Here is a 12,718-nt window from a genome sequence, read left to right as displayed (position 1 = left end):
ACAACTGTATGTGACGCTCGTGGTGTTTTCAGCGCCTGTCGTCTCAATATATGAGGACATGAACACATGAACTTCATCTCTAGAGCTGCTTTGAGAGTCACTTCACAAGTTTCAAGGTTCATTTGAGAAAAACTACTTTCAAATACAGACTGAAACAAAAAAATCTTCATGACAAACCGTCAAAATAAAAGAAATTGTGACAGAAATATATCAGTACTGTAACCTAAAATGTAGCCTACTTCTCAAAGTAATAATATTATTTCTAAAGAAAATCACAAAAACAAGATTTTTTTTACCCATGTATTAAATTTATACAGATCTCTTGTAAATTAATTTTTATTTGTTTACATTTTAAAAGCTTGATTAAACTGTTAACGTTTATATAAATTTGTAATAAATCATTAAACAGAATCCAGAAAAAGCTCCAATCGTGATGTGACGACAAGAAATATAGAAACTTACATAACTAGAGCTGTCAATCAATTAAAAACGCAACTGAATTAAATGACTGGCCAATTTCACTATGATGTCTAAATTCAAGTGTAGTATTTTAATTCAGTTATTTTTTATTTAGACATTAATATAGAATGTTAATATCAGAGATGTAGGCCTATCTGCTACTGGCTTGCTATAACATGAAAATAACTTGAATTGTTCCAATGACACTAACCTTCAGTGTGGTGGAATTTAAATACAGTTCGGGGGCATAATTAAACATGTTAACTTTCACAAACACATTACTCAACCAATAAAACTATCCTAAGAAAGATGTGAGAGAGAACAGGCTGGGCTGGGTGCTGAAAGCTTTTACACTCTTGGATGGAGCTTTCACACAAGACAGCTGTCTGTACATGTCATCAGACGATGGACATTTTGGAACGAGACTGACACACAGAGGCCTGCAAAAAACCCACGAGGCCTACTCAAAAGCACACCATGTGTACGACCCCACATCTCTGAACTACAGGCTCATGCACAGATCAAAATACAACATGTATAACTCAGTAACTACGGTATTACTGCATGACTTAAGTTCTTAAGAAGGACAGTCCAAACGTCAGGCAGAAGTGTGCTTTCACAATCCACCCCCATGTTCACAGCGCTGGAATCAATGTGTGAGGTCACTCCATTGAGACGCCTCACAGGCAGTCCGGGGGAAACATAGTGAGATCACTAGCCAAAACTAGACCCTTACAAAGGAGCAAGCTGCAGCGCACGGGGCAAGAATAGCCCTCACCGACGCATGACACATTCCACCATACAGTTGTTAGATTAGATAGCTAACAGCAAAGAATATTACAAGCAAATGAAGATTTTTTCCCAAAGACAGGAATAATGTGTCATCTTCAATAGAACGGGGCGATAAAAACTGACGCTTTTATGAAAGCTGCTCGACTACTGGATTTTTTTTTAATTACTCCGAAATAAACTGTACTGGAGGAAGACGTCACCTAAAAGGCCACTAAATAGCAAGTTGACCCAAAGAATGCAAACTATGTAGTGCTATGACAACATGGCTTTGAGCATCCCCACATGGCAACACTGTCTGATTGGTTTGTCCAACCAATGGCAGACATGGGAATAGTCAGGCAACCAATTAAAATTGGCGCTATTCCGTTGCAGTCTGATTTAAAGCTATTTTCTATTTTAATAGATCTATTCCTGTGGTGGCAAAGTTGAATTTTCATTACTCCAGTCTTCAGTGTCATATGCTCCTTCAGAAAACATTCTAATACGCTGATTTGCTGTTTAAGAAACACTGATAATAATAAAATGTTGATAACAGTTGTGCTGCTCTTTTTATTTTATTTTTTTCAGGATTTTTTGATGAACAGAAAGTACAAAAGAACAGCATTTATTTGAAATCGAAATCTTTTGTAACATTGTGCCACTGTCACTTCTGATCAATTTAATACATACTGACTAAAAGTACAATCTCAGGAAGCCAGCTGGAATATATGAACACAACAAATAAAAAACTCTTTGAAAAAGTCTTTGCTCACACTGCTGTTAGTGCACATTTATTCACTTATTGCCTAATTCAAAATCCTCTGACAAGGGCAAGGCTCATTATTCAGTGTGTAAGCAAGTTATAGCCTAGTATAATCAGACTTCTAAGGGAGAGCAAAAAAATCTGCAGCATAGACATAATGGTAAAATTCAGGGACTGAGTAAATGGTCACTATTTGTACTCTGGTTCTTGCTTCCTCTTTTTGTTAATCAAGGACTCACATTTAACTAATTTGCAAAACGATTAAAATATCCAAAAGTATATGACAAACATGGTCATAGCATTTCACAGCAGCCCAACAGAGCTGACCGGGAAAGTCTTGATGTTGACACTGCAGCCGAAAAACCTGATAAACAATAGGGCTAGAACGATACTTACGTGCCAATATATGTATTGTGACTTTTAAGAATTGCGATTCTACAAGTACTGCGATTCGATACTGCTATGTATTGTGATTTTTGTTTGCATTTTTAACTCTAGACCATGGGGAAAAGTTGAATGATGAAATTTTTTACTTGCCCTGCCAAAATTCACTGGCCCCACCACAAAAAAAGTAAAAAATAAATAAAAAATACCAACAGGGCTCCTTCGGACAAGTAAATCGGTCATTCACTTGTCAGAGTAAAAAAGTTGCTTGTCCGAACTGTACCTTAACTGTATAATATGGCATAAATATAAAAACTCCAAATGTAGAATTTTTACCACAGTATGTTAACTGAGTTTATTTGTGTGCTGTGCTCATTTGTTCTGATTTCTCCTCGAGAAGTTGCACGAGCCTCGACAGCGCAACCTTGTTACCGTCTTTATATATTATCATCAACTATCAATCACCACTTAAACTAAATGAAATTTTGATGTTAAAATAAAAATGTTTTTTTTTTAGTTATTGACGTTTTAATCAGGCTACTTATCCGGTTGGGCAAGTAAAATTCTCTTTCACTCGTCCCGGACAAACGTTGACGTGGAGCCCTGACCTAGTGTTTATTGCTTTTGACCCATTGTGACACCAAAAACTACTAGCCGTCCGTTTTTTTATTTAATTTTGCGTGAATATGTCTGTTCAAGCGCAAGAAGACGTGAAAGAGAGCTCAATTCAGCATTCACACGCCGTCTGACAAGCGGCTTACTGGGCGCACGCAATACTTCTCACAATAATGAATCGAGTTCTCTTTCACGTCTTCTTGCGCTTGAATATTTAATTTGGCAAGGCTTAAAAACACATGCAAATGATAAAACTTTCTTGATACAGCACTGGCCTGATCGGGTAAGTGACAGTTGTGTCAACTGTCGAGCGACGTTCATGCTGGCCGCGGGCCATCACAATAATAGCCAAATGCAGAATCCGCAGAACTATACGTCACAGCAGTCTTGTGGTTTGGGTGGGTTATGTGATCATAAGCACCATCTTAACTTCAGCTCTGACCCTGTTGGCCTGGTGCTGTTGTCCTCAGAATGCTGTGACGTGTGGTTCTGGAGTTAGATATATCTCGGCCATCGGGCAGTCCTTATTGTCGAGCCCTGCCTTCTGCTGAAATAAAAGACTCAAGGTAACTTTCCTCTGCCTTGTCTATAAGCAAGGACTAAAATAAAGCAATTTAATATGAATTCAAATTGATTCTGAAATAAATAAAAAACCATCTTTCACATAACAGGACTGGTAAATGAGTGGATATTCATTTCAACTCTAAAATGGCTTCCTCAAAACTCCATCCCTCCAAAACGGCCTATATTATACACAACTTCTCTGAAAGTTAACATCTTAAAAGATTCCCACCGCATCTAGTTAATCAGTCTTCTGGTAAAGTGCAAGTTCATCACACAAGAGTTCTCCAACAAACAAACAAGCAGCTTAAAGCGATCAGATTGCTACCTTGGTTCATCTCTGAAATGGGATACATGCATTAAGATCTAAATATTAATGAGCTGAGTCTATATAAGTAGAACATTAGGTCATTAGAAATTCACCTTACTAAGTGTTTAAGTTACAAGGAAACATCAACATCATGCACGCAATCTATTACTCCTGAACTAACTTGACTAGACCTACATTTTTTGGTAAATCAGTTTCACTGTCACTTCTTAAGCAGTGTGAAGTGCTGCCAGGTAATACTAAGGAACACTGTTGTATTAAATCAGCATTGCTCATGTCAGCAGAGTGTGAGGATGGCTAGTACACATATGGTCATGAACAGCTGGCTGCTCACAGCTCTCTGATGCTTGCTGGAAATCTCTGTCACCTACCAGATTTAAGTTCGGCAGAACAGCATTTCAGCTGTGTGAACTCAACACAGACACTAAAAATACTCTGCCTGCTGTGGGAGAAAAACAGCTGAATGAGGGGACCCTATAAGGTTTAATAATAGTACAATGGAAACATACTGGAAATGTAATGGTACAATGTTTATATAAGTAAAATGTGCATATAAACCTGACTGAATAGCACATTTAAAGCAGAGCTTTATATTTAAATAAATAAACAGCATAAAAGGGGTTTTAAGAACGCATAATTATGTTTACAAAAATGCTTCATTAAAACTGGATGCCTCTACAATATGCCAATTCCAGAAGTTAAAACATTCATCATAAACAATTACATAAGATTTAGCTACGGTTATCAAATCTGACTGGTTAAAGTTAAGCTATGGGATGTCTCATTTGTCTGTGTTCATGAAATTTCATACCAGAGTGTGTGGAGCGGTGAAAAGTGAAAGCAGAGTGACTAGATTTTATTATATTTGTTGGTACAGAAGAAATATACAAACTAACTGGCTAATTTTTGACTAAAATGTAAGATATTTGATATTAATTACTTGTTTCTTCTAATGTTGTTATTGTAAACTGAAACTACAACTATTAGCTAAAAATCATTTTCATTAATTGAAATAAGGCTGAAATGAAATATCAGATGACAAACTTAGTTGTTTTACTAGAAATTTTGCTGGCTAACTCAAGATAAAATATGTTTAAACTGTTCTAAAAAGTATTAAAATGACTAAAACTAAAGGTAAATATTAATACTATAAAACAAAAGCTAATGGCAAAAGCACATAGCAAAATTCCAAAACAAACTAAAATGATAACAGAAAATATTAAATAAAAGCCAATTCAAAACATTATACTAAAGCATATACATAATAATAAAACAACATTGGTTGATAATTAAACTGCTGAATAAAAGCTAAAAATGTGGTTGATTACCGGTACCTGTAACTGAATAATTATGTTGTGACCAATGACTGTTTAGTAATCATAATGATTTCAGTTAGAACTTGAATCTCAATTCAATGATAAATATAAAACCTGCACTAACAATATCTGATGGCTGGAGAGTTGCAATGAGCCACAACTCTGAAGATGTTGCTACCATGACCTACAAACCCTGAGCTAACCCAGATAACTCTATTCAGGCCTATTCCTGATGTGACTGCTCAGGACATCTCTGCTAGCAGCTATGCCTACGAGGCCCGGCAAACTGACAGGAGGAGTTTCACATCAATTAGGATCCAGACAGTATCAAAGGAAGACTGAACCACTGTCCATTACGATGACGTTAGCCAGATCTCCTATACATACACAAGATGCCAAATGCATGGAAGAGCAGCACCTGATAATGAAATCTGCATGCAAGGCTAGAGAATAAAAAAGTTCATAATTGGCAACATGATTTGATACGGTTTAACTTGCAGCATTATTTCGTTTGTGGTGTTTTCAATGAGGATTAAGTGGCAAGTGAACATCTGAAACATGGAATGCAGAGCTGATAAACAAGACCAACCCCTTTTCTGAGAAGACCTGGATTGGTATGAGTGTGGGAGAGTACAAGCTGACTTCCTCTGAATAATGAAAAGTGCCCATTAGGTTTGAGGAGGGAGTCATGCTGAAAGTATGTCACTGAACAAGTCTGTACAGGGGTGGTGAAAACTCCTCAGCCTCCCAAGGGAAGACTGACTATGTTTACATAACGCAACGTCCTGCCACAGACCTTCCAACTCCTTTCCTCATTCACAAAAGCCAAACTGCCACCCTCCTCTCTAGTAGGCTGAAAATATGGGTGGCAGGGAAATTTAGCAATCATGACACACTTAAGGTAAGAGACGAGTTCACCCAAAAATGAACTTTCTATCATCATTTACTCACCCTCATGTAATTTTAAACTTTTATGACTTGGTATGCAGTCGCATTAACTCATTTTAAGTGAAATGTCGCAGGCAAAAAAGACAATTGTCTATTGTCAAAGTGTAGTGATGTATGAAGCACAGCTCACTCACAATCACTTTCAAACCAAACAAAAAACAAACACTTGAGACGTTTAAAAAAATATCTTATTTTATGTTCCATAGAAGAAAGAAAGCTATACAGGTTTAGAACGATAAGAAGTTGAGTAAATTATGACAATTTTGCTTTTTGGGTGAACTATCCCTTTAAGAACAAAATCCTATGTCGCAGATGTTAAAGGTTAGTTCACCCAAAAATGTAAATTCTCTTACTCACCCTCATGTTTTTCCAAACCCGCAAGAATTTCGTTCATCTTCGGAACACAAATGAAGATATTTTTAATAAAATCTGAGCCAGTTCTGTACTCTCCATAGACAGCAACGCAACCACCACTTTGACGCTTCAAAAAGTTCATAAAGAGATCGTAAAACTAATCCATATGAATTGAGCGGTTTAGTCCAAATTATCTGAAGAGACACAATCGCTTTGTATGATGAACAGATTTAATTTAGGTTTTTATTCACATTTATCATTGATCAGTGAACATAAACAGAAGCTCAACCGAACCTGCTTGATGTGCGAGAACAAACCTCTTGCTGAAGCTCAAACGCGCTGCGTAACACACGAGAATGAACCTCATTGGTTCTTGCACATCAAAGGAACATGCTTGAGCTTCCATTTACCATAACTGATGTGCATGTGCATTGATAAATGTTTATATGTGAATAAAAGCTTAAATTAAATCTGTTCACGATATAAAGTGATTGTGTCTCTCCAGAAAATTTGGACTAAACTACTCAAATCAAATGGATTTGTTTTACAGTCTCTTTATGAACTTTTTGAAATGTCAAAAAGTTTTAGTTGCGTAGCCGTCAATGGAGAGACAGAAATCTCTCAGATTTAATATTTTAATTTGTGTTCTAAAGATGAATGGAAGTCTTGCAGGTTTGGATTCAGAACGACATGAGGGTGAGAAATCAATGACAGAATTGTCATTTTTGGGTGAACTAAACATTTAAAGGTATGGCCGTCAAAAACAACTTGCAAACACAAAACTGGTCAAATGGTATGTGTTGTACACCCAAAACACGGAAATCTTTTTTTCATACAGTGAAGGTGAATGGTAACTGGGCCTGTTATTTATGTGAACATCTGTTTTTGTGTTGCACGTTAAGTCAGTCATACAGGTTTGGATAAACACCAGAGTGAGTAAATAATGTGAATGATTCATCAGAAATAAGTTTGTTATAATCAGATGGGGCACAAAACTTGAAAGACTATCTGCTCATAGCATTCTTAAGGGATAGTTCACCCACAATTGAACATTATGTCATTATTTTACTCACCCTCATGTTGTTCCAAACGTGTATAACTTACTTTCTTTTATGTAATATAAATGGAGATGTTAGTCATAATTTATGACTAACATCTCCATTTATATTACATAAAAGAATAATGTAAGTAACTCGCAGTCTCGGTCACCATTCACTTCCAATGCACCTTTTTTCATACAGTAAACGCAATAGGTGACTGTCGCTGTCATTCTGCCTATCATCTGAGGACTATTACGTGAATTCTCAGGAAGAATAAGAAATAAACGGCGACATTTACTTCTTATTGTTTCAAAAGAACAGATATGGTGTGTTAGAAAATCCAGCAGGGTGTGAATGTAAACGGTAGTAGTAGGATGGATCAATAAAAGAAGCAACCCATACGGACGCCATATTGACCAAAACAAAATGGCAGAACAAGAGAATAGTTGACAAAGTCTGCTGGCTTTCACTGACAGATGCTTTCTCGTGACCAGATAAATCCACAACAACGACTTTTAAATCTGCTCCTGTGTTCTTGGGTAAGATAATCTGACTCGATTGTACCGGGTGTCAAGTAATATCGCTAATACAACGATGTCATGTTAGCTTAGCTTAGCCCATTCACACTACAAGCGAGTGAGCGACGCGAAATACTAGATCAGTGTATTAAAATACGAGCGTACTAAATTTTCCGTCTCGCATACTTAGAGTGCAAACAGATTTATGTATTGTAATGTAACTGTTCCCGTTTAGTGCAAATGGAGGCGGCCAGGAAGCTCGCGAGATCTGTAGTAAATTGCTTACTAAATCAACGTTAAGTCTTTAATTAAAGCAGCCGATTTGATGGCGATCAATGTCCCCACTTGGAGTTACTAACTAGTGTGTCAGCAAATCCACGGGTCTGTACCTGGAGTTCGGCCCTCTCCACTTCCCAATGCGCCCTTTCCATCTCGAAACGGGCCCATTCGTGCTGGATGTAGTGTAAAATCCCCGGGATAGTGTACTGCTGGGGCCTGGGCATCTCGTCTTGCTGTTGTTGAACCATAGGCGCTCCTCCAGCGCTGGCGATCTGGGGATTAATGCTGTTGTTGCCCTGCTGCGGTGCGGGCTGCTGCTGTCTCTGGGAGGCCATTCCTCCTCCTCCTCCTCCGCCGGGCTGTTCATCCATGTTTAAAAATAGGAAAGTCCTGCTAGAAGTCGCCGATTGTTTCCCCTCAACCCGCCCTTCTTTACCGTTCGTGTAGCGATGCGACGTCGCCCTGCCCCCCCACGAAATAGGCTGGCACCTGAGCGGCTGTTGTAGATTTCGTGTCAGCGCACGGATTTGCCGGCCGCCATTAGTCCGATCCCTGGATGTGAGTCTCCTACTGCGGGGTGAGTGAGTGGGAGGACTGGCGCGCGCGCTGCATGATGGGACGCGTTCACCCAACCCTGCGCTGTCTCGAGTCATCCGAATACAGACTGTGACGGGCGGATACTGCGCATGCGTAGACAGCGCTGTACAATGACAGGCTCTGTACCTGACTGACAGTATAAAAATAAATGTGGCGTTGAAAAATAACTATACAGTCGGGCAGAGTTAAGTAAAATATCAAATAGCTTCAGTTGATATAATTAGTTTTTGTTTTCACTTTTAAAGAATTTTTTTTTTACCCACAAAAATAAACTGCAACTTATTAAAATGATGTACACACTAACATGAAAACAAAACTTTTTTTCTACATGGAGCAGGTCGCCCCCTCATGGACGCTGCCATGTTGGCATCACATGACCAGTGTCATGACAAATCAAGTCCTTCCGCGAAATCGGGTCATAAGTTGTACATAAGAACGATAATAATTTAAAATATGTAACGTTATAGCTTACTAGATAGTGCATAATAAAACAATTTGGACGTTTTTTTTTTGTTTTTTACTTGATTAAACTGTTAATTCATAAATTATTAATAATAATAATAACATATTAAGTGAATAATTGAACATTACATTGTTCTTTTTCTAATTGAAATATTTTGACATTTAACACTTAACTGAAGAAGTAATTACATTAAAGATGATTGTGAATAGATGTATGTAGGGTAAGTGCAACTGCGTGCATAAACTAAATTATCAGGCTAATCTGTATCTGTATGCTATGTTAGTACATAAGCTATCCATTAATACAGACATTAATGGGCATTATACCATAGGGTTTTTACTTTTTATCATAACAATTTTTTTTGTAGGAATTGTAATCAGTCACTAAAGAGAGTACCTATTAAAAGTAATTTGAGCCAATGGGATCTTGGGGGTCCTCCTAACGGCTCTGTCAAGCAATTAGTGTTAATTATTTTACAGCAGTAACAACAGGGGCACGTTCAAGTTCAAAACGGTGCGCAACGTTTTGCTACGGTTTCCGGGTTGAACGTCATGTTTCCTGGAAACGGCGTGCACCGGTGTGCAACGGGGTTTGAGATAAGTTTTCTCTTGTTTGGTGGGTGTGTCAGAACTACAGTCCAATCAGCAGCAACATGTATATAAAGCACGCCGTTTAAAGTGAACTCGCACAATGGGTTCAAGGAAAGTAATTTACAAATGTGTTCGATGCAGCTCGGTATACGCAACAACTGAGGATATTAGAAGACATGTTTGTCGTTTTATTGTAAAAATATAGGATATCAACATAATGATGTAGTTGTTTATATTTTTAGCTTCATTGCAAGTGTATGACATTTGGTATAGAGATAAACAATGGTAATGGTAATTTTTTCCTAAAAATGAGAAAGAAAATACAGGGTATTAAAACAGTATGAACTACAAATAAAGTCAGTATGTGAGGCTAAATAGATGTGTTTTAGTCTGAATTAGGTAAGATGTGTGCTTCCATTTCAGTTTCAGCAATCCCTTCACTCGATTGGGATGTTCTCTTTTGTTCTGGGCGGCAAGTGCAGTACTGTAACATCGGGCATATTTTGTAGTATTAATAAACACATATTTATACTGACTTCATCAGGCTCAGAAAATTCTTCACAAATAACACAAAGAATGGCCTTCTCAGCTGCCATAGTTGCAACTCTTGCGTCATCAGAACAGTGTGTTCAACCAGAGAATGGTTCAACGCATCACCGTTTCTGTTTAAAAAACGTTGTGCAACGTTTTGTCGGGGCTGAACGCAGCCCAGTTGTGCTAACTATGGTATTTTAGTGAAAACTGTTGGTTACCATAAATACATTTATGTAATTTATTTATCAGCTTACAAATAACATCTCTGATAATTTCTCATTTTTTTCATATAAAATGTGAAAGTGAAAATGGCTAAAAATTTGGGAAGAGTGAAATAAAATATCAAATTGCTTCAATTGATCTCGTTTTTCCATTTTATTTTCATAATATAAGGTGCACACGATTTTACTAATTTACAATATTTGACAGTCTTCGCAAAAATAATAATAAATAAGCAACTTTGAGAAATATTCAAATGATGTACACTAACAAAAAAAGAAGAAGCATGGAGCAGGTCACTCCCTCGTGACGTGTACGCTGCCATGTTGACATCACATCAGCGCAATCCGCCATCAATTTACACTAGTAACAATAATTCTGGCAACTGTGGTATGTTGGTAAAAACTATCGGTTATACCGTAAATAATGTGATGTAATATATTTATCGTTTTACAAATAACATAATTAAAACTGCTAATTTGTTGCCCTCCCATGGCATGTTGTTTGCTAATGACGTAATGTCTCCTTCTTTCTAGAGGTGGCCACTCTTCTGAATTACTATGATCAAGTTCCTACTTATGGTCAACAAACAGGGGCAGACTCGTCTATCTAAGTATTATGAACAAGTGGAGCTTGGGAAGAGAGCAGCTCTTGAAGCTGACATGGTTAGGGGATGTCTCGCCCGGAGGAAGGAAGAGGTCAGTCATGCTTACCTTTTACTCTTAATTTAATGATAGACGACCACACAACATGGTATAATGGCCATTGTCTGCGGTGCAGAATTTTATGAATTTCACGGACCCTCAGGATAATTCTAGTGATATAAAGGACAGAAACTTACTGTTTATGTTATACAAAGCATTACTATATGAAACATATCTTTGCATCTACACATATGATTTACATATCAGGTGTTCAGTCTGTGGTCTCGAGTTTTATTTTACTTTTGTAAACTGCCAATTCAAATCTTCAAACTTGACCCTTGAATTAAAATTAGCTGTTGAAATAATTTTCTTTTTCCTCAGTGTTCATTTGTGGAGTATAAGGACTACAAACTGGTCTATCGTCAGTATGCAGCTCTTTTCATTGTTGTTGGCATCACTGAAAATGAGGTTAGTTATTCATACTATTGGTCAAATACATTTCTTTAAAGCTTTTTAAAGTCTGTTATTTATAGTCCTTGGCCCTCTTTCCCACAGAATGAACTGTCAATCTATGAGCTTGTGCACAACTTTGTAGAGGTGTTAGACAAGTATTTCAGTCGTGTGGTAAGTACTGATATTTTTGATATAGGCATAGGCCTATTGCAATTTTCCTGAGAAAAGATGAACTGATTAACGGATGTTTTCTTTTCTTGACAGAGTGAGCTGGATGTATCCTTTACCAGTAAAACTTACATATTAGGTATTATTGACCAAACTTGGCTATGATTGCTTTTTTTGCTGGCAATATATTATTTGTCATGGACTCTTTTCACAGACTGTAATGCATAATTACCACAGTTATCATCCACACAATTCTAGTAAAGTTTTTAATATTTTCATCAGCAGCTTCTGACTGCTGAATCACTCTGTATTTTTCCTTCTTTTGGAAAGCCATCACTTGTGCTATTGGAGCAAATGGGAATACAAAAATGATATCTGATGTGGTCTCCCGTTCACCACGATAGAACTTTAACCAACTATGACTTTCGCTTTTGAGAACCCCTGAAATGTGAAAAGGGTCCATTGTGTCTTTAGTGATGCATGTTTATGAGTGTTCCATTCCTTAATGGAAAATCAGATCATGTTCAATTTAGATAAAGTACACATTATACTTGATGAAATGATCCTCAACGGACACATTGTGGAGACAAATAAGAACCGAATACTGGCACCACTACTGGCCCTGGACAAGATGGCTGAAAGCTAAACCAGTGCAATCGAGTTGATTAATTATCCGTTACAAATTTAAATAAAAGCTTTTCTTACCAATTTAAA

At 37.3% G+C, this 12,718-nt stretch overlaps 2 protein-coding genes across 3 annotated transcripts in view; one reads left to right on the top strand and one right to left on the bottom strand.

Moving 5' to 3' along the window:
• The window catches only part of strn3 (striatin, calmodulin binding protein 3), a 25,865-nt gene extending 16,861 nt beyond the window's left edge, over positions 1-9,004 (bottom strand). The window contains exon 1 of the mRNA XM_084393512.1: positions 8,447-9,004. Coding sequence (XP_084249638.1) covers positions 8,447-8,989 — 543 coding nt within the window. The 5' untranslated portion in view covers positions 8,990-9,004. The remainder of the gene's footprint in view (positions 1-8,446) is intronic.
• On the top strand, positions 7,940-12,718 carry ap4s1 (adaptor related protein complex 4 subunit sigma 1). Of its 2 annotated transcripts, none has more exons than XM_084393514.1 (6): positions 7,940-8,078; positions 11,276-11,437; positions 11,765-11,851; positions 11,939-12,007; positions 12,101-12,112; positions 12,522-12,718. In XM_084393514.1, the coding sequence occupies exons 2-6, from the start codon at positions 11,300-11,302 to the stop codon at positions 12,648-12,650; spliced, it is 435 nt and encodes a 144-aa protein (XP_084249640.1). In that variant the 5' UTR covers positions 7,940-8,078; positions 11,276-11,299; the 3' UTR covers positions 12,651-12,718. The 2 variants fall into 2 exon arrangements, with proteins under 2 accessions (XP_084249640.1, XP_084249641.1); XM_084393515.1 differs by lacking the exon at positions 7,940-8,078 and adding an exon at positions 11,058-11,129.

This window comes from Rutilus rutilus (genome assembly GCF_951802725.1).
Source record: "Rutilus rutilus genome assembly, chromosome: 21".
Classification (NCBI taxonomy): Eukaryota; Metazoa; Chordata; class Actinopteri; order Cypriniformes; family Leuciscidae; genus Rutilus; species Rutilus rutilus.
The sequence above is the reverse complement of the archived record's forward strand: the minus strand, read 5'-3'. Positions and strand labels throughout refer to the sequence as shown.